Source organism: Pogona vitticeps, chromosome W, assembly GCF_051106095.1.
Source record: "Pogona vitticeps strain Pit_001003342236 chromosome W, PviZW2.1, whole genome shotgun sequence".
Classification (NCBI taxonomy): domain Eukaryota; kingdom Metazoa; phylum Chordata; class Lepidosauria; order Squamata; family Agamidae; genus Pogona; species Pogona vitticeps.
The window spans coordinates 3548777-3567793 of NC_135798.1; the positions used below are offsets into that span (position 1 = coordinate 3548777).

At 42.6% G+C, this 19017-nt stretch overlaps 2 protein-coding genes across 2 annotated transcripts in view; one reads left to right on the forward strand and one right to left on the reverse strand.

Annotated features, from left to right (window-relative positions):
- Window positions 1-19017, forward strand: part of LOC144585017 (uncharacterized) — a 231824-nt gene that overhangs the window by 133650 nt on the left and 79157 nt on the right. The gene's annotated exons all lie outside the window — the stretch shown is intronic.
- Window positions 14240-19017, reverse strand: part of LOC144585016 (uncharacterized) — a 54992-nt gene continuing 50214 nt past the window's right edge. The window contains exon 5 of the mRNA XM_078382459.1: window positions 14240-17753. Coding sequence (XP_078238585.1) covers window positions 15285-17660 — 2376 coding nt within the window. The 5' untranslated portion in view covers window positions 17661-17753 and the 3' untranslated portion in view covers window positions 14240-15284. The remainder of the gene's footprint in view (window positions 17754-19017) is intronic.

The following is a 19017-nucleotide window of genomic DNA, read 5'->3' on the forward strand; positions in this document are numbered from 1 at the left end:
CAACGATCTGTTACATTATGTTCGATTTTTCTCCCCACATTGTTATAATTAGAATTATTTTCAGATCTGTTTTTATCCATTTTTAAACTATTTATATGCTACAGAACTGGTTTCTTGGATGAATTGAACATTTTCACAAGATAATTCACATTTCCCACTTTTTGTATGATTTCCCCTCGACCTTCCCAAACTACTTCCAATTTTGAAGGTCTGAGCGGGTTTAGTACAAGTACCATATCACCCACTTCAAACTCTCGGTGACGGGCCTTCTTGTCATGATAGTATTTTTGTTTTGTTTGGGCTTTCAACAAATTGTCTCTTGCTATTTCTTGCACTGCTAGGAGTTTTTCTTGTAGTTTCCGGACGAAATCCGCAACTGGAACCATGCTACTTCTGACCACACCTTCCCAGTCTGATCGCAGTAGATCTAATGGTCCTTGTAGGTTTTTCCCAAAAGCTACATCACTCGGCGAAAAACCTCCCAGAGAAACATGAGGTGCACTTCTGTATGCAAACAAAACAAAAGGTAATAGTTCGTCCCAAATGTTCCCATATTCTTGGACTAGGGTTTTAATCATCCTCAACAAGGTTTGTTGTCCTCTTTCCACCATTCCGTGAGATTCTGGATGATAAGGAATGCTAAAGTTTAATTTAATTCCGCTGATCTCACAAATTCGGCTCATCAATTCGCTTTTAAAAGCACCGGCTTGATCGCAAATAATTTGAGTTGGTATCCCTATTCTAGAGCATAAATCCACTACAACTCTAGCAATAGTTTGGGCCAAAAGATTGCTGATGGTGTATGCCTCGATCCATCTGCTGGCTTGACATATGAACGATATTATGTATTTTTTCTTTGACTTTGTTGGCACAAAAGGTCCTAATACATCCATTTGAAGATATTGGAATACTTGATCTGGGATTTCTGTCAGTTGCATTTCTGCCTTTGTACTGTCAGTCTGTTTCCCCGTTCTCTGACAATAATTGCAGGAATTAACATAGTCCTTGACGTTTTTGGAAATGCCGGGCCAATAAAAATGCTGCGAAATCCTACTTAAAGTTTTTTTAATTCCAAGATGTCCGCTACTTGGACTATCATGGGCAAGTTGCAGAATTCTTTCTCTGTACTCTCTTGGAATCACTAGTTGTTGTACTGGTTCTGCCTGTTCATTTGATTTGGGAAAATATTATCGGTACAATAGTCCATTTTGCCCCCACAAAAAGGTTACTTTTTGTTGTACCGGTTGTACTGCGTAACTGTCGGCTTGAGACCTCAAAGAATCCAATGTAGGGTCTTCCATCTGTTTTCGTTTGAATTCCTCTGATCCCATTGGTACTAGTAGATCCTCTGGTTCAGTTTTTATCTCAGTTGTACTATCCGTTTCATCTGCAAGGGGTTGATGTTGCATTACATGTCCATCTGATTGCTTCTCAGAGTTATCTTCAGTTGGGACTTGCTCTATTGCTTTGCTTTGCGCACGTGTCACTGCTTGTATGGAAGCTGATTTTAAAGTGTGTTGGTGGTTAAGAAATGCTAGATCGTTTCCCAATAAAAAATCAGGTTTACCTTCATGCACTAATAGATATTTTGCACCTTTCCAATTCTTGTAGCTTAAGTGCACATACACGAGTGATACGAATCGCTCGATTACTTCTCCTGATCCATATGTTTTCACTGGACATCTCAGGTTATTCAAAACTAGTGCCGGATCCACAAACTGTTTGTTAATTGATGAGATATCTGCAGCGGTATCCCTAGAGGCGTTTATGGTTAAATCTCCTGTAGAAAAATGTAGGGTTACCGGTTCTGAAAAACTTTTCAGTGACCAATATAACTGTTCTTCCGGTAGGATGCTACTGGGCTCTATAACTGAAAATTTCTCCCCTGAGGATGTCTGTTGGTTTACTGTTGTAGAGACTTGAGCTACTTGTAAGCCCATTATCCTTGGCACAATCCTTGGCTCCGTTGCTTGCATTTCACTGGTTTCAGAAAAATTTGGCTTGACTCCTCCTTGTCTCTGGGGTGGCACATTCCTTAGTTGATTAATTTCATGTGGTTCTGCTGTTAACTCTTCTGGTATTTCTAGTGGTGTTGCACTGAGATAATCCACTTTAAGGGTCGTTGGCTTGAATTTCCGTGGAGTGGGTATGGGTGCCTTCTTGAATTTTCTTGGTGTGGGTAAGGGTGTCTGTCGGAATTTTCGTGGGGCAGGTAAGGGTGGTTTACCAACTTGCTTCCCGTCTTGGTTATCTGATATGGACAGTCTTGGACAATCTTTCTTTAAATGGGTTCCTCCACAATGGAAACAACCCAAGGGTAAACTAATCTGGCTAGTGTCCATGCTTCTTTGCTCTCCAGCAAAAGACTGACTTGGTTCAGGAACCACTGTCTTCTTGGATTCGTATTGACTCTGCCTTCTAGGCACTTCTGGAATAGGCCTAACTTTGGGAGTAGGTTCAATCTTCTTAAAGGAAAGTATTTCTTCAGTTTCCTGGTAATCAGACAGGTTTCCACTGTCCATGCTCCCTAAAGAGCCTCTGGTCCACTCTTCCTCAGCAATCTTCCTCTGCAAAAGATGCAGTTTCATCTCATGGTATTCCCTTGCTTTTCTCTGAATCGTGGAGTGGGCTTCAAACCATTGCCTCTGGCTCTCCATGAAGTCTGCCATCATCAGGGTAAACTGCTCTTGCAACCTGAAACTCGCATCCCTTTTATCTGCTGGACTGCTGCTGGCTTCTGCTCCAGCTGTTCCCCTCTGCATGGTTATTTCTCCTGTTAGCAGGTCCTGCTGAGTTGGAACTTGTTCCACCCCAGTGTACTGCTGTGTCCTTCTTGGCTTCACTTTTGGTTTAACAACTTCAGGATTTGCTTCTATTAATCTTTGGGCATCTTCTTCATCCTCTGGGTTATCTACTTCCCAGTGTTCCACTGCTTCCAAAATCTCCTTATCCACTGATACTTCAATCAGTGAAAACCGACTGCTAAAAGCCATTTTTCCTTTTTTTTTCTTCTCTCCCTGCAGCCTTGGCCGAAGCACGGGAGGAGCAATAAAACAATTAAACTGTCAGCTTTGACTGATCCTACTTTCCCTCCAGGAAATCCTTTTGGCTCTGGCTTGGGGTAGGAAATTTTCCTTTTTTTAACTTTATTTAATTACTTTTAAATTACTTTTATTATCCTGGCTGCTCCTTATAGACTCCTGCTACACTCAAACAATTTTGCCACTCTTCACCTGAGTGTAACGAGCTGGCACTTTTTAAACAACACAATGCTTGTTCCTTAGAACTCTTAAGCCACTGGCAGAATCTCTCCTTGCATTACTTTAGCCTGAGCTTTCTGCATAGGAGTCTTCGCCAGTCACAATAATTTACAACCTTCCCTGCTTTGCTCTGAAGCTCACGTCAGAGAAGTTTCTCTTGTCCTTTATTTAGCAGTGTGTATCTGCTTGCTCACACATCTGCCTTCATAAAACAATTACAAGCGCTAATTCAGCCCTTAAGCAAAGCGCAAACCAAATCCCATCTGCCACTATACTGTAAACACGGCACGTAAGGCTCAGATCCCAAGATGCCACCATGTGGTAAAAGCGTTCCTTAGAACTGCCTTTACACGAGACAGAGAGGGATTCAGAATGATTAGTCCCTAATGCCAGCAAAATCGGGTCCTGTAATTTTGCTCTAGGCGACTTCACACTCCTTCACCCAAGTCTGTCTCGATTTTAAATAAACAATCTGGAAGGTCTGCTCTTCCTCTTGTATTACTTTAGGACCCTCATTTGGTAATATGGTAATGTGGCCAGATCAAAACAATCTTAGTTCAAAAATATCCAATTTACCACAGTAGCTTGGTCTAAACAAGGAGACAGCTTACAGACAATTTGTCTTTTTATATTTTATTAGAAAAGATACCATTTCAACAAGCTTATTTTAACGTCATTTAGTATTTCCAAAATAACCCCCAGCCTTAGCCACCAGTCATTTCCTCTATAAAGTGAAAACAATAAACAGTCTAACTATATCTTAAATAAGCATTCTTACGCAATCTTTTGATTAAAGTTCTGTCGGCTGCATTTCTCTCGGTGTCGTCTCTCTTCCTTCCATCTCTTCTCCGTCCTTCTCCTCCTTTTTCTCTCTTCGCCCATCTTTCTTAAATTAAGAAGTTATGTCCTTGTCCATCGGAGTTGAGATAAGATAAGGGTCAGCTTGCTCTTCTTAACTTTTTTTTCTTTAGTTGGAGAAGAACTGACCTTGTACATTTTCTCTCTAATTAGCACCTGGGCATAAGCAGATTTCTAGCTTTTTCGTTGCAGCTCTGAACTAAATCCTATGAAATACAACACTATTCTATTTTCATAATCAAATTCATGACAGGGGAAACCAGAGGAACTGGCCGGCAGGATCTACCCCTCCAGTGCTGGTTGGAGGGGGTGAGGGAGAAAGAGGCAGAGGCCGCCTGGCCGGAGGGCAGACTAAGGGGCCTGGATCTAGCCTCCCTCGTTCCCAGTTGACCCCTTATCTTCTCTCCACCTCCAAGCCCCACTTCTCTGGGGCCCCTCGTATGCCCCCATCCCCTACACAGGAACTTTGCCTGAGGACCCAGATTGAGGTGGGCAATGGCCCCGGGGGGAGAGAGAGGAGAGAGCAGTGGGAGATGTCCCTAGATATTCCCCAAAGGGGAGAAATATACCCCCCCACTCCTCCAGGGGGCGGGGGGCTCTCCATTCCTCATTTCCTCCTGGGGCGGAGGGGGATCTTTAGTGGGGCTTGTTTGTGTTTATGTGTGTTGTGTGTTTGTGTTGGAAAAGAGAGATGGGAAGTCAGGGTGGGGGCGAGATCCTGATACTCTGAAGGGGCAGGAGGGACCCCCCAAGAAAGGCACCTGGGCCCTCTGTGTGCACGTGTGTGTTTGTGTATTTTTCTTGGTGTGCCCATTCAGGCTTGTGGTTGTTTGTCTCCCCCCACCTTCTCCATCCAAAGTCTGTGTATGCCCCCCCAAAACCCCTCCAAAGCTTGTCACGGTCCAAGCGCTGAGAAAATAAGAACTGAACTCGTGGCACAAATAAAAGCCAACAGCGATATATGTTACTTCCTGTTGCAAAGGCCGGGCAACTTTGGTCAGACAGAGAGTCAGATTTTCGCTACATCTGGAAATAGCCAAAAAAAATTTTTTAAGTAAAGTGGTGGCAAAGCAAAAAAAGCAAAGCTTGCTGCTTATATACCGCCCCATAGCGCTTCAAGCACTCTCTGGGCGGTTTACAAATTAATTATGCAGGCTACACATTGCCCCCCCCCCCAGCGAGCTGGGTACTCATTTTACTGACCTCGGAAGGATAGAAGGCTGAGTCAACCTTGAGCCAGCTACCTGAGATTTGAACCCCCAGGTCATGAGCACAGTTTTGGCTGCAGGACAGCGGTTTAACCACTGCGTCACGAGGCTCCAAAACATCTCCTTCTGCTTCTGATTTCTTTTTAAGGTGAGGGATGTGCCCTTGGAGGGGAGGAAATAAGGCAAGACAGCTGTGTGATTCCTTGAGAAAAAACCAAATTGGGCCCACTGCACGTTTTGTTTGTATTTTGATTGATTGATTGATTGATTGATTGTCTTGTCAGGATGGGGAAGGGGTCGAAACAGTTTTTGATGTTGTGTTGGTTTAGGAGTCCAGGTTAAGAGGTTGCTGTTTTTGCAGTGGCTCCAGGAGTGAAAGTAGTTCACAAAAATGGCCATTTATGGTGTCGAGACCCTCATTGGCCACATTCGAGGTTTCTACCACAAAGCGATTCATGCCACGTAGAGGAAGAACGGAGGGGGCTTGGATGCTGAGACTCTCCACAGGGACGTGGTTCCTAACTCAGACGGGACCTTCCACACCTGGCTCAGTACTGAGATTGACCTGGAGGAGAGGGACCAGTATCATTGCACTGCAAGCATGGCAGCCTGCTCAGGGATCCTGACCCAGCTGTGGAGAAGCCTGGAAAGAACCTGGAAGGGACGAGGAGGAAGGCCAGTTGAAGGCCAGTATCTCAGGGTGTGTGTGTCTGGTGTACACCTGGTTGCAGAACTGGATGTGCCATCAGCCATGCAACAGACAAACACCTTCCTGAACAGAGAAAATGATTACCTTTCTGAAGCAAATTGAACAGGATCCTGGGCTAGGATGTTCAGAACGGCTCAGTGGATGGGAACACAGGAAAGGCCCTGAAGGAGGATCAGGTCATCTTTCTGGCTGTGATTGGGTTCAATAAACAATTTGAGCAGTTCCTCCTTTTCGGCAGGAACGAACAACGGAGTCTCTTCATGCATGTTTAACTCTTTATTTAACTTAACATCAGGAAAATCTACAATAACTTCAACAGGGTCCGTTGGTTTAACATTTAAAGGGGACTCAGTCCAAGATAACATCAGTTCTTCCTTTAACTTCCCTTCATTCATTTTGGGGCTGGTCCAAAGCCTTCTTGATCGGTAGGTTTCCTCAGCAATGAGTAAGGGGAAGCAAAAGATGGGGAGCAGGGGGAGGAGAGAAAGGAGGTTTTGCAGACGTCACCCCTCCCAGGTCTGGGCGGTTGGACTCCCACGTTCCTGATCACTGACCAAGGACACATTCTCAGCTAAACTACTTAGTTGCAAACAAGAGTAATCCAGGCAGCCTCCCTTCTTTGTTTACTGTTCAGTAAACAGTTTGAGAAGTGCCTCTTTTTTTGGCAGGAATAAATAATGGAGTCTCTTCATGTGTGCTTAACTTTTTATTCAGCTTAACATCAGGAGAGTCCACAACAACTTCAATAGGATCAATTATGCCAACATCTTTGTTTAACTTTTCATTTACCTGGGGGGGGGGACCCGGGGGGGGAGCTGGTCCAAACTGCTCCTGGTCAGCAGGCTTCCCCAAGGGAATGCTTTGGATTGCACAAATCATCCTGCAGCATGGGTGGCGGGCCCTGTCGCCTTCCGGCTTGATGTTGGTATGAATGGGTCCCGGCCGAACCCCATTCCTCCAAGGACTGTGGCCATGTGGAGAGACTACCACTGTCCATTCCAGTGGATCTGGCAAAAACTCTTCAGCCTTCACCTTAGGGGGGTCCGGCAATTGTTCTCCCCACCTTGAAATTAGGAAAATCTTCTAGCCACTCTGGAGTCTTCACATAAGTTTCCTCTCTCTCTTTTCTTGTCTCATTATTATCCTCTTTTTCTAATCTCTGTTTTATTGGTGCTCCATACACTTGGGATCCCTTTCTTTCTCCTTCCTCTTCCTCTTCCCAAACTGACAGTTGCTCCACCTTCCCTGCACCTTTTTTCTCCTCCCCAGTTAGGAAAACCTCTACCCTCCCCTTTCTTCCCTCTTTGACCCCACCTCTCTCTCTTCCTTAAGGTTCAGGTCTTTTCCCCCTTCTGTTCCACCCTCTGCTGTCTCCCTCTTTCTTTTCAGTCTTTGTGGTCTGAGGGGATGGCTCACTCACTCCTTTTTCCTCTATTCCTACCACTCCTTCACACTGACCTTAGCATTTGGTCCAGGCAGGGATCAGCCACCAGCCCCAACAGGAAGCCCATCAGAACGGTGGGCGGGCGTGTGGTTGCACTCCCAGGCCAAAATCCTGTCCCTTAGTGTTTTAAGGTACAGTGGGGTCTTGACTTAAGAACTTAATCCATATTAGAAGGTGGTTCTTAGGTTGAAAAGTTCTTATGTCAAATCTGCATTTCCCATAAGAATGCATTGAAAACCATTTAATCCGTATCTGCTCTTTTCCGTCCATAGAAACTAATGGGAAGCTGCTATTCCGCCTTCTGCCATTAGAGGGGGATATTTTGTTTCTTTTTTCTTTTTCTTACGTCAATAGGGGGGAAGCAGTTTGCAGAAGAGTTTGCAAAACACATCTCAGCCAAGCCAAGCCCGTTTGGGGCAAGCAAAGGAGGGAGGGAACACCTTTTAAAGCAAGCACTTTTCAGACAACAGAACAGTTTGGAAAACACGTTTCAGCCAAGCCAAGCCTTAAACCCCCACGCACACACACAGCAAGGCACACAATCCAGCAACCATTCCTCCAGCACAAAAATGCCTGCCTTCCAGAAGAAACACCACATCGCTCTCTGCCTAGAGAAGTCCTCCCAGTCTCGGTCCTTCCTTCCCACTCCCCCGTGCCAGTCTCTCCTACCTTTGAGCTGGTCTCTTGCCTCCGTTTGGACCTGGCTGCCGGGGGGGGGGGACTTTGCTCCAGCTCCCGGTGGCGGCGGCGGCCAGATTCCTTGCCGGGTGCAGGTGAGGGGAGAGGAGAGAGAAGAGACGGCCGGGGAGGGAAGTCAGGCAAGGCATGGGTGGCCATGGAGCGAAAGGGGCTCCCTGCAACCGTGGGCGGCCAGATTCCTTGCCGGGAGCAGAGAGGCAAAGCACGTGGGAGCGGAGGGAGTGGAGCCCCCTGTGGAGGGCTTCTGCCCCACTGCCACCGCAGGAGCAGGTCAGGGGGAGAGAGCAGACGGCAGGGGTGGGGTGTGGCTGTGTGGGGAGGGCCTGCCCGAGCACGGAAAAGCGGCAGCCAGAGCAGAGGCAAAGCTTGGCAGGGGTGTGTAACTTGAAATAAAGTTAGTGGGTCGAGGAAATATTTTCCTCTCAGAGCAGTTCATAAATCGAAAAGTATGCAACTCGGGCCGTTCGTAAGTCAAGACCCCACTGTACACTCGAGGAGGCCCCTTGAATCCTTGGGGAATTCAGTGATTCAGCTCATCCAAAAATTCCAAGTTCCAGCCTTGAGAGATGCAGCAAAATGCAGGCTACACAGACAGAGAGACCGTTTCAGCGGCAGCATCCTCACATTGCATTTCTAAGGGAACAGGGTGTGAGGAACGCTCACAGTCCTGCTCAACAAACTGCCATCAGACAACCACAAATTCAAGCAGCTCTCCTTTATTAAAAAGCACTTTTGCAAATGCAGGTGTAGTTGTGAACAATGGAAAATGGATTCCATATTGGTTCTCTGTAGAAGTGATTTTGCATGCTGGGAGTGTATTTCCAGAGGGCTGTGGGAATGTTTTCCTTTAGGCCAGGATAAGCCATTACAAGATGAGAAGACCAGACTCTTGTTGTGGCGTAGAAGGAGATGGACTGAGAAAAACAACACCTGTTTCTCATGAGAAGGAGGGACTGTTTCCATTACCTCATGCTGTGATTGGATGACAGCTTGAAAGACGGAGAAGGGTGGCTCCAAAGAAGCTTGAAAAATGAACTTTTACTATGTGCAGAGATCTCTTCTTTGTTTTACAATTTTTGGTCTGCTTTTTCCATCATAGTTTTTCTAGGTCTGGCTGCCGGCTGCCCAGCGCAGGTAAAGGACTGAGGGAGATGTAGGAAGACAGGAAAGAGAGGAAGGGGGGCTTTATGTCTTCTGCCTACCCTAAGAAAGCTTTTAGAGATTTTTAGGGATTTTTAGAGCTATTGTAATTGAAGGGAATTATTGCTTCATTTCTGTTTTGTAATAAGCCTTGAAAACGGTAATATGCTATGCTTTTGCATCAAACTGACTTTATTTTGTAAATCTATATTTTTTCAATAAAATAATAAATATAAAATCCTTTGGTGTCTTGAACAGTGAAGCTGTCTTAGCAATACCCTGAGGGGGAAGCAAGGCCACATTAAGCTACTGAGTCCTACTTTATTGAGCAAAGTGGGTCTGAGAAATACAAAGCTCATCGGTAATTTCTTCTTGTTTTTCTTATGGTTGAGCAAGTATCTTTTTAGGGCAGACTTGTAAGACGTTTGTTGCATGCCTTGGCTGAGGTCACCTAGGACTCAACCCAGCTGCATGAGGGTGCACAGACTTCCAATTACTCTCGGTCCGACCGGTCAAGGATTCCGTTAGAGGAGGCGGATCGTGACCATCTCAAAATGGCTACCGCCTCTCCAAACTGGCTGCCGCCTCTCTGCTGGTTCCTGACTGTCAGCTGTTCAGCGCTAAAGTCCAACTGTTCCGGGTCTACTCAGTCTTACTACCAGGTAAGTGATTTTTTTCTGACTTCCCCCCCCATAGAAATGCATTAATTAAATTTCAATGCGTTCCTATGGGATACCCACGTCGCAAGACAAAAAATATTGCAAGACGGCCCGTCTTGCGAGCCACCAAAAAACTCACAAGACCTGTTCATCTTGCAATTTTTCTCATCCCGCGAGGCATTTGTCGTGTGAGGCACCACTGTAATAGCATAAAAGAGCCTAGTTCTTCATAAATAATACAAAATATATAAAATTTGGTTCATAAAAAATAAGTAATACAAATTCATTGGTACCCTCTTTAAAATTCAATTACTATTATTATTTAGGAGGATAAAATAAATTAGTTTTTCTCTCTTCACGACTTGTTTTTCTTTCATCAGTTGGCCTTAAAAACGTCAATCATGAGGACTTCTGGCTCGATGCTGCGACGTGACAGCAACAGGAGGACAGAGCTCTGTCCCCTGGGCTGAAATTCTGACCTGCTTGGGACACCATACGGGGTCGGAACCACCCTGGAGGGGTGGTGAACTGGGGGGGGGAAGCCTGTTGCTCACGGGGGGGCAGCGGCCACCCCGTTCGATCCAGGAAACTCCCTAATCAGCCAACGGGCAGAAACAAGCAATCTTTGCTTGCGAGTCGTCGGCAGCCGACTAATAAGAACAATAATCAAGCGATACAACATCAACGTTACTACGGGTGAGATAACTAATTGCTTCTGATTACCCCTGGACAATACAATTCCTATATATAGGAAAAAGAACCTTCTATCGCTCTCATGAATTATTAGCGGCAGATAATCTGGAGAGAGGATAGTTGATATGGAAAAATATTATGAAGATTAATTGAAATTAACTACTGTAATCATTCAAATACATTTAAATACTTTAAGAACATTATAATTTGGGAATTTTCTCATAAGTTATTACTAGACAAGTTTTGATTCATGTTCCGACTCTTGTTTTGTTACCTGAACTCTTTTGGCATAACGCCTAGAAACACTGACCTTGAACATTCCTGTTCATCTCTCTTTGATTTTTTTTATGCCCGGCTGGATAAAATTAACCCTAAAGTGGTTTTTTCTTTAAACTGCACCTTGGCCCAAAGTAAACCTTTTGGAACTATCTCCAGAGACTTGGAATCTCAGTTTTTGTCGATGCAGAAATGTGGAAATTAGGCTACCAGGACATGGCTACAAACACAGAATTGAACTGTAAGACTTGGTGCTTCTGAATTTTGGTCCAGGCCTATTTAGCCAAACTGACTAGCTGGCATAAACCCGTGGAAATTAGGCCATCTGGCCACGGATACAACTAATGCATTCTACATTGAATTGGACTGTGAGACTTGGGGGCCTTGAACTTTGGCTTAAGCTGGTGGGCATCTGGAACAGAATGGCACAAGGACAATTTTGGGAGGAAACAAAATCTGCTCTTCAAACAATACTAGAGAAAGTGAGATCCCACTATCAAGAGGCAAAATTATCCAATCAACATCGGGAAAATTATAGTCAACAAGCAATTGGGAACAACAAAGAAGGAAATGTGCCAGACGATGTATACCAATCAAAAGAGGAGCCGGAGGAAACTAACCTAAAAGAAACCTCAATTTTGGATCAGAGGAGAGTACTAAGGGAAGACAAGGGGACAAACATAGTAAAATTAACCTAAAAAAGCCTGGAAAAACCATCGAAGATAGACCAAGTGCTTAAAGAGCTAGTGGACATAAACCAGATGCACAAAATAGTTTCAGAGGGCATGAAAGATGGCATAATGCTTAGAGATACAAGAACACAAAGTGAAAATAGGGAAATGAGAGAGGGAATTACTTAGAAAGATGAAAGGGAAAAACGAAAAGGGGCCCTTTAATGTTGGAAAACATGTATATATTTAACACTAAGAATTGTAAAAGGGTATACTGTATTCTTTATATTAAAAAGTAGAACTAAATTGAAACAAGGGAGCCCTAATCAGGATAAAGATGTAATATGGTGGTCTTTCATTTTAGGTAAACTAAACTAGATATAAAGCTGGAGTATGGACCTGGAACTACCTTTAATAAGAATGCTATTAGAAGACTTGAGAATATTGTATATTATGAAAGTAGCGTTATGATAATAGCCATACTATATATCAAAATATGTATGTGAATGGTTTGAATGTTTGAAAGATGTTTGGAATTTGGGGGATAATTGGGAAGACACTGAGATGTTAAAAACAAATAACTGTAAGCAAAGATGTAACACGATGTTTGACAAGCGCAAACTAATGTAGATAGGTTGAAAAACTAATAAAATGTTTATTTTTTTAAAAAGTCAATCATTTTCCCTTTTTACACCAAGTTTGTATTCTTGCCACCTCTTCTTGATGTCTTCTGCTTCTCTTAGGTCTCTCCCATTTTTATCCTTTATCTTGTCCATCTTTGCATAAAACATTCCTTTTATATAGCCAATTTTCCTGAACAGATCTCTGATTTTTCCTTTTCTGTTATTTTCCTCTATTTCTTTGCATTGTTCATTTAAGAAGGCCCTCTTGTTTCTCCTTGCTATTCTTTGGAACTCTTCATTCAATTTTCTGTAACTTTCCCTATCTCCCTTGCATTTTGTTTCCCTTCTCTTCTCTGCTATTTGTAAAGCCTCGTTGGACAGCCACTTTGCTTTCTTGCATTTCCTTTTCTTTGGGATGGTTTTTGTTGCTGCCTCCTGTACAATGTTACGAGCCTCTATCCAAAGTTCTTCAGGCACTCTGTCCACCAAATCGATTTCGATTTCGAAACCTTTATTGGCATATAAACGGACAACAACAAAACATAGGTACAAGCCAAGCGATGATCAGAGTAAATGTAAAATAGGAGATACACTCAACAAATAGTATCATAGGTAATGGGTTAAATTGGAAATTTCCAAAAGATATCTTGCAACGGCAGATGTAATCCGCGGGCAGGAATCCTTCAGGAAAAAGGATAAGGAGTTGGGCAAAAGAGAAAGCCATGGTTCGAGAAACAGCTTTCTCAGAGATGAATGCGCCGGGCAATGAAATAAAATATGGTCCAGGGAATCTGGGAGGGTATGGCAGAAAAAGCAGAGCCTATTTGCACGGGGGATCTTAGCGAATCGGCCTGCATGAACCACCGAAGGGAAGATATTGAGGCGAGCTAACATAAATGCTCTTCTCTGACCAGGGTTGGTCAGTGAAGAGAAATAGTTAGAAGGGTGTCCTAGGGAAGGAGGAAGACTGAAAAAAAGGGGAGAACAAGTGGGGTTTAAGTCAGCTGAAAGTGACTCAAACTCAAGCTGCCAAAGTTTGTGTTTGATCAAGGAATGGGCCTGTTGTAATCCCAGGTCGAAAAGGGATTCTAAGTTCAGTCCTAGGGATAGAAGTTTGGAGTCAATCAGTTTAAACCAATTCGAAGTGTAGGAGTCACTAAGAAGGTCAAAGAGAAGAGAATTGGAATTAGAGTGGAGATGAATACGGAGCCAGTATTTGAAAGTGGAGACCCAGGCAAGAGTAGAAGGAAGGTGGGTTCCCAATTCAAGTACCATGGTGGAGAGGCGAATCATATTGGGAACACCTAAGATCTTTCTAAAGAAGACAGCGGCAATGGAGTCAATGTCGTGGTTTACAGCCTCTATCCATATGGGGACCCCATAAAGAAGGTGGGATAGGAGTTTGCACTGGAAAATATGCAAGGCTGCTGGGACAAACTGGTTGCCCGAGAAGTAATGGAATTTAGAAATTGCATTGAGCTGGGATGTTGATGTGGAAATGACCGATTTTTTGTGTGAGGCCCAGTTCAGTTGTCCACCAAATCTAGTTCCTTAAATCTGTTCTTTACTTCCACTGTATATTCATAAGGGATTTGGTTTAGATTATACCTGAGTGGCCCAGTGGTTTTTCCTACTCTCTTCAGTTTAAGCTTGAATTTTGCTATGAGAAGCTGATGATCAGAGCCACAATCAGCTCCAGGTCTTGTTTTTGCTGACTGTATAGAATTTCTCTATCTTTGCCTGCAGAGAACATAATCAATCTAGTGGTTTTACAGATTTAAAACCCAAAATTGTCCCACAAATTTTATATGCCGTCCCAATCTGGTTAAATGCCATGAATAGGTCAATTGAATGGATACAATCTCAATTCTTTCATAAAGTGCTAGGGCTACCAAAATGTGTTCCCTATTAGGTGCTTTGTCTGGAGACCGGATTTTCCTCTTCGGAAACAATGGCTTGGCTGAGATCATTTTAATTCTGGCTAAACAAAATTCAAAACTCTGACCTAGATAGTTTATTATATCAACTATTTCTGGACTCTAAACCTCCCTTTGTGAATACTGCCCTCTTCAGAACACTTCAAACTTCCTAAGAATACAATAATAAAAAGGAAAAAAACTTATAATTTTCAATAAAAGACATGCAAAAGTATTAAAATTTCTAAAATAAATATGTACAAAGTAAAAAAAAAAGCACTGCTTGTCTCTAGGTTGTTCTTCTCTCCCAGGTATGAGTAAAATCCATTGCTGGCTGTCAGTGCCTCATGGTTATCATCCAGCATCAGTTCCATTTTCTTGTACTCCTTGAAAGCAAACATCTCCGGTACTCTGTTCCATTCTAATAACAGTTTTTGTGAGATATCTCCCAATGTTAATATTCCTCCATTAAGTCAGCAAAATCAAATCTTCCCAAGGCTTGGGTTTCCCAGCCTCTGAGAAGCTCAGACGTTAAAGATCAAAGGATTTGGTCACCTCCGACCCAGTGCAGTCCAGGGCCCAAAGAGACCAGAGCTTGAAAAACCAAAATTTCCACTCCAACAATCCTTGCCAATACAAAGCAGAAAACTCTCACTACAATAGCATAGAAATGCCTAGTTCTTCATAAACAATACAGAATACATATTAAATGGTACCCTTTTAAAAACTCAATTCCTGTTATTATTTATGAAGGTAAAGCCTTATAAAACAAATGACAGCTTTTCTCTCTTCATTACTTGCTTTTCTTTTATCAAGTTAGCATTAGAATATCCACCTTTTTCTTTTTACACTAATTTTGTAAAAGTTTCCATGGCACAATATATGCTTATTTTCATTTTTTATCACAAGGCTCAAGTGTATTTTGTGATATCTCTGTCAACTAACGATAGAAGTAAAATGAATCACAAGTGGTACTTCAAAATACACTCCTTTTTTCTATTTTCTTTCAGTTTTGCATTATGTCAGCATTTGGTTGCTTAGTATTTTCAAAGGAAACCAGAAGAAAACAGAATGACCTCCTACTGCGTACTCAACTTATCAGGAACTCTTTCCACATTCTGTGCATTTCTATAGTTTCTGCCAAGTGTGAGTTCTTTCATGTTTCCTAAGGTTACTACTGCAACTAAAGCTCCCACCACATTCCATGCATTTATGAGGTCTTTCCCCAGTGTGAGTCCTTTGATGTGACCTAAGCTGACCATTCTGACTAAAGCTCTTTCCACATTCCAAGCATTTATGTGATTTCTCCCCAGTGTGAATCCTTTGATGATACCTCAGGGTACTGCTTCGACTAAAGCTCTTTCCACATTCCAAGCATTTATGAGGTTTCTCCCCAGTGTGAGTCCTTTGATGTAACCTAAGGGTGCTACTCCAACTAAAGCTCTTTCCACATTCCAAGCATTTATGTGGTTTCTCCCCAGTGTGGGTCCTTTGATGTAACCTAAGATTACCACTGTGACTAAAGCTCTTTCCACATTCCATGCATTTATGTGGTTTCTCCCCAGTGTGGGTCCTTTGATGTACCTTAAGGTCACCACTGTGACTAAAGCTCTTTCCACATTCCATGCATTTATGTGGTTTCTCCCCAGTGTGAGTCCTTTGATGTAACCTAAGGGTGCTACTCCAACGAAAGCTCTTTCCACATTCCATGCATTTATGAGGTTTCTCCCCAGTGTGAGTTCTTTGATGTGACCTAAGTTCACCACCTGAAATAAAACTCTTTCCACATTCAAAGCATTTATGTGGTTTCTCCCCAGTGTGAGTCCTTTGATGTGACTTAAGATTACTACTCTTACCAAAGCTCTTTCCACATTCCATGCATTTATGAGGTCTTTCCCCAGTGTGAGTCCTTTGATGTGACCTAAGTACACTACTTGAAACAAAGCTCTTTGTACAGTCTATGCATTTATAAGGTTTCTCCCCAGTGTGAGTCCTTTGATGTAACCTAAGTTCACCATTTGAAATAAAGCTCTTTCCACATTCCATGCATTTACATGGTTTCTCCCCAGTGTGAGTTCTTTGATGTAACCTAAGGTGATCACTGCAACTAAAGCTCTTTCCACATTCCAAGCATTTATGTGGTTTCTCCCCAGTGTGAGTTCTTTGATGGAACCTAAGGGTGCTTCTCCGACTAAAGCTCTTTCCGCATTCTATGCATTTATGAGGTTTCTCCCCAGTGTGAGTCCTTTGATGTAACCTAAGTTCAGCACTTGAAATAAAGCTCTTTCCACATTCCAAGCATTTATGAGCTTTCTCTCCAGTGTGAGTCCTTTGATGTAACCTAAGGGTGCTACTCCAACTAAAGCTCTTTCCACATTCTATGCATTTATGAGGTTTCTCCCCAGTGTGAGTCCTTTGATGTGACCTGAGGTGATCACTGCGACTAAAGCTCTTTCCACATTCCAAGCATTTATGTGATTTCTCCCCAGTGTGAGTCCTTTGATGATACCTCAGGGTACTGCTTCGACTAAAGCTCTTTCCACATTCCAAGCATTTATGAGGTTTCTCCCCAGTGTGAATCCTTTGATGTAACCTAAGGGTGCTACTCCGACTAAAGCTCTTTCCACATTCTATGCATTTATGAGGTTTCTCCCCAGTGTGAGTCCTTTGATGTAACCTAAGAACAGCACTGCAACTAAAGCTCTTTCCACATTCCATGCATTTATGTGTTTTCTCCCCAGTGTGAGTTCTTTCATGTGATCTCAGGGTACTGCTTTGACTAAAGCTCTTTCCACATTCCATGCATTTATGTGGTTTTTCCCCAGTGTGAGTTCTTTGATGTGACCTAAAGTGACCACTGCGACTAAAGCTTTTTCCACATTCAAAGCATTTATATGGTTTCTCCCCAGTGTGAGTCCTTTGATGTGACTTAAGATGACTACTCTTACCAAAGCTCTTTCCACATTCCATGCATTTATGTGGTTTCTCCCCAGTGTGGGTCCTTTGATGTAACCTAAGGGCATCCCTGCGACTAAAGCTCTTTCCACATTCCATGCATTTATGTGGTTTCTCCCCTGTGTGGGTCCTTTGATGTAACCTAAGAATACCACTGCGACTAAAGCTTTTTCCACATTCTAAGCATTTATGTGGTTTCTCCCCAGTGTGGGTCCTTTGATGTAACCTAAGATTACCACTGTGACTATAGCTCTTTCCACATTCCATGCATTTATGTGGTTTCTCCCCAGTGTGAACACTTTGATGTAACCTAAGAATACCACTGCGACTAAAGCTTTTTCCACATTCTAAGCATTTATGTGGTTTCTCCCCAGTGTGGGTCCTTTGATGTAACCTAAGATTACCACTGTGACTATAGCTCTTTCCACATTCCGTACATGGATATACTTTCTCCCCTTCATGTGATCTTTGACATCTACTGAGGTGACATGCATTTACGTGGTTTCTCCCCTGCGTTACTCCTTTCATGTGAAGTCCATGCCTGGTCATTCTTATTTTCAGTTCTCTGTTTTCTTGCTTGATTGCGAGTTCCTGCCCAGGTTGCCCCAGATGTTACTGGGCAATTCTTCTCTTGGCCATCATCTGGTAGATTCGAAAAAGAAGAGAAACAATCACTTCCAAAATCTGGAGGAATCAAGAATGAGGTGTTCAGGTAGGATCATTTCCACACCCAAGTAAGTACATCAAATTCAAAGTATTTTAATTTTTTCCCTTCTCAAATTCTCCCCAATGATTGTACTTAAGTTTCCAGAAAATTAGAAAGGAATTTCTCAAAGTTGATTAAAGACAAAACAAGTAATTGAATTAAGGGAATTTTATAAGAAAAAAAGAATAACGGGAGAAGGACAGTTAGAAAGGAAGTATAAAAGTTGATGAATGTAGTTAGATTATTAGACTCGAGAACTGGTAAAGAGAAATTAGTGGCAAATGCCAGGAACTGACAACGTCTGCAGAGATTATTATTCAAAAGGTGAAGAGAAAGGACAGGTCCAAGAAAGGGATGAGATGTAGAATTTATAAAATGCTATTATGTGTAGAGAATCATCAGGAACTTCTGAAAACAGGATAGGAAGCAGAGATGGTAAAGGAAATAGTTAGTATAATCTTAGACCTGGAGAGCTAGAAGGGAAGTCAACTCCGAACATCTGGCTCCAGAGTTAGGTACTTAAACCAATGTGTATGGAAAGAGGGGAGCGAAGAATTTGATAAATCACATCTGTGAGAATAAAAGCAAAAATTTAAACATTGAAATTCAGAAGGTATTTGACCCCAGCTAAAATACTGTAAATATTACAAAATCTAGAGGCTACATATTAAAGTTGTACCTCCAGGACATTACGTTATGCAAAACAAAAAAACAAAAAACTGGAACATAGGTTGTCATAGGGATGGTCGTGGCACTACAAGCCTCCAGGCACAGGGAAACTTCCATCACAAAGTGAAAGTAATGGGGGGGAAAGACATTTAAACCAAGACATTCTTTTGAACTGATTTCTGTTCATAACCCAGAAATTATGTAAGCCAAGGTGTACATAAAATGACATACTACTGTACCTCAAAGGTATTGTTCTTGGAAGTGCTACCTGTTAATCGCACAGGGCCAGCTATTGATTGATTGATTGATTGATTGATTGATTGATTGATTGATTGATTGATTGATTGATTGATTGATTTTATTCCGCGCCCATCTAGACCAAAGTCTACTCTGGCAGCTAACATTAAAAAAGGAATAAAAAGAATATAATAAAATAAAAAACAACAATAGTAATATAGTTCAAGATGGAGGGGAAGAAATTCAAGTGATGACAACAGGGAAGGCCTGCCTAAATAGCCAGGTCTTACATTT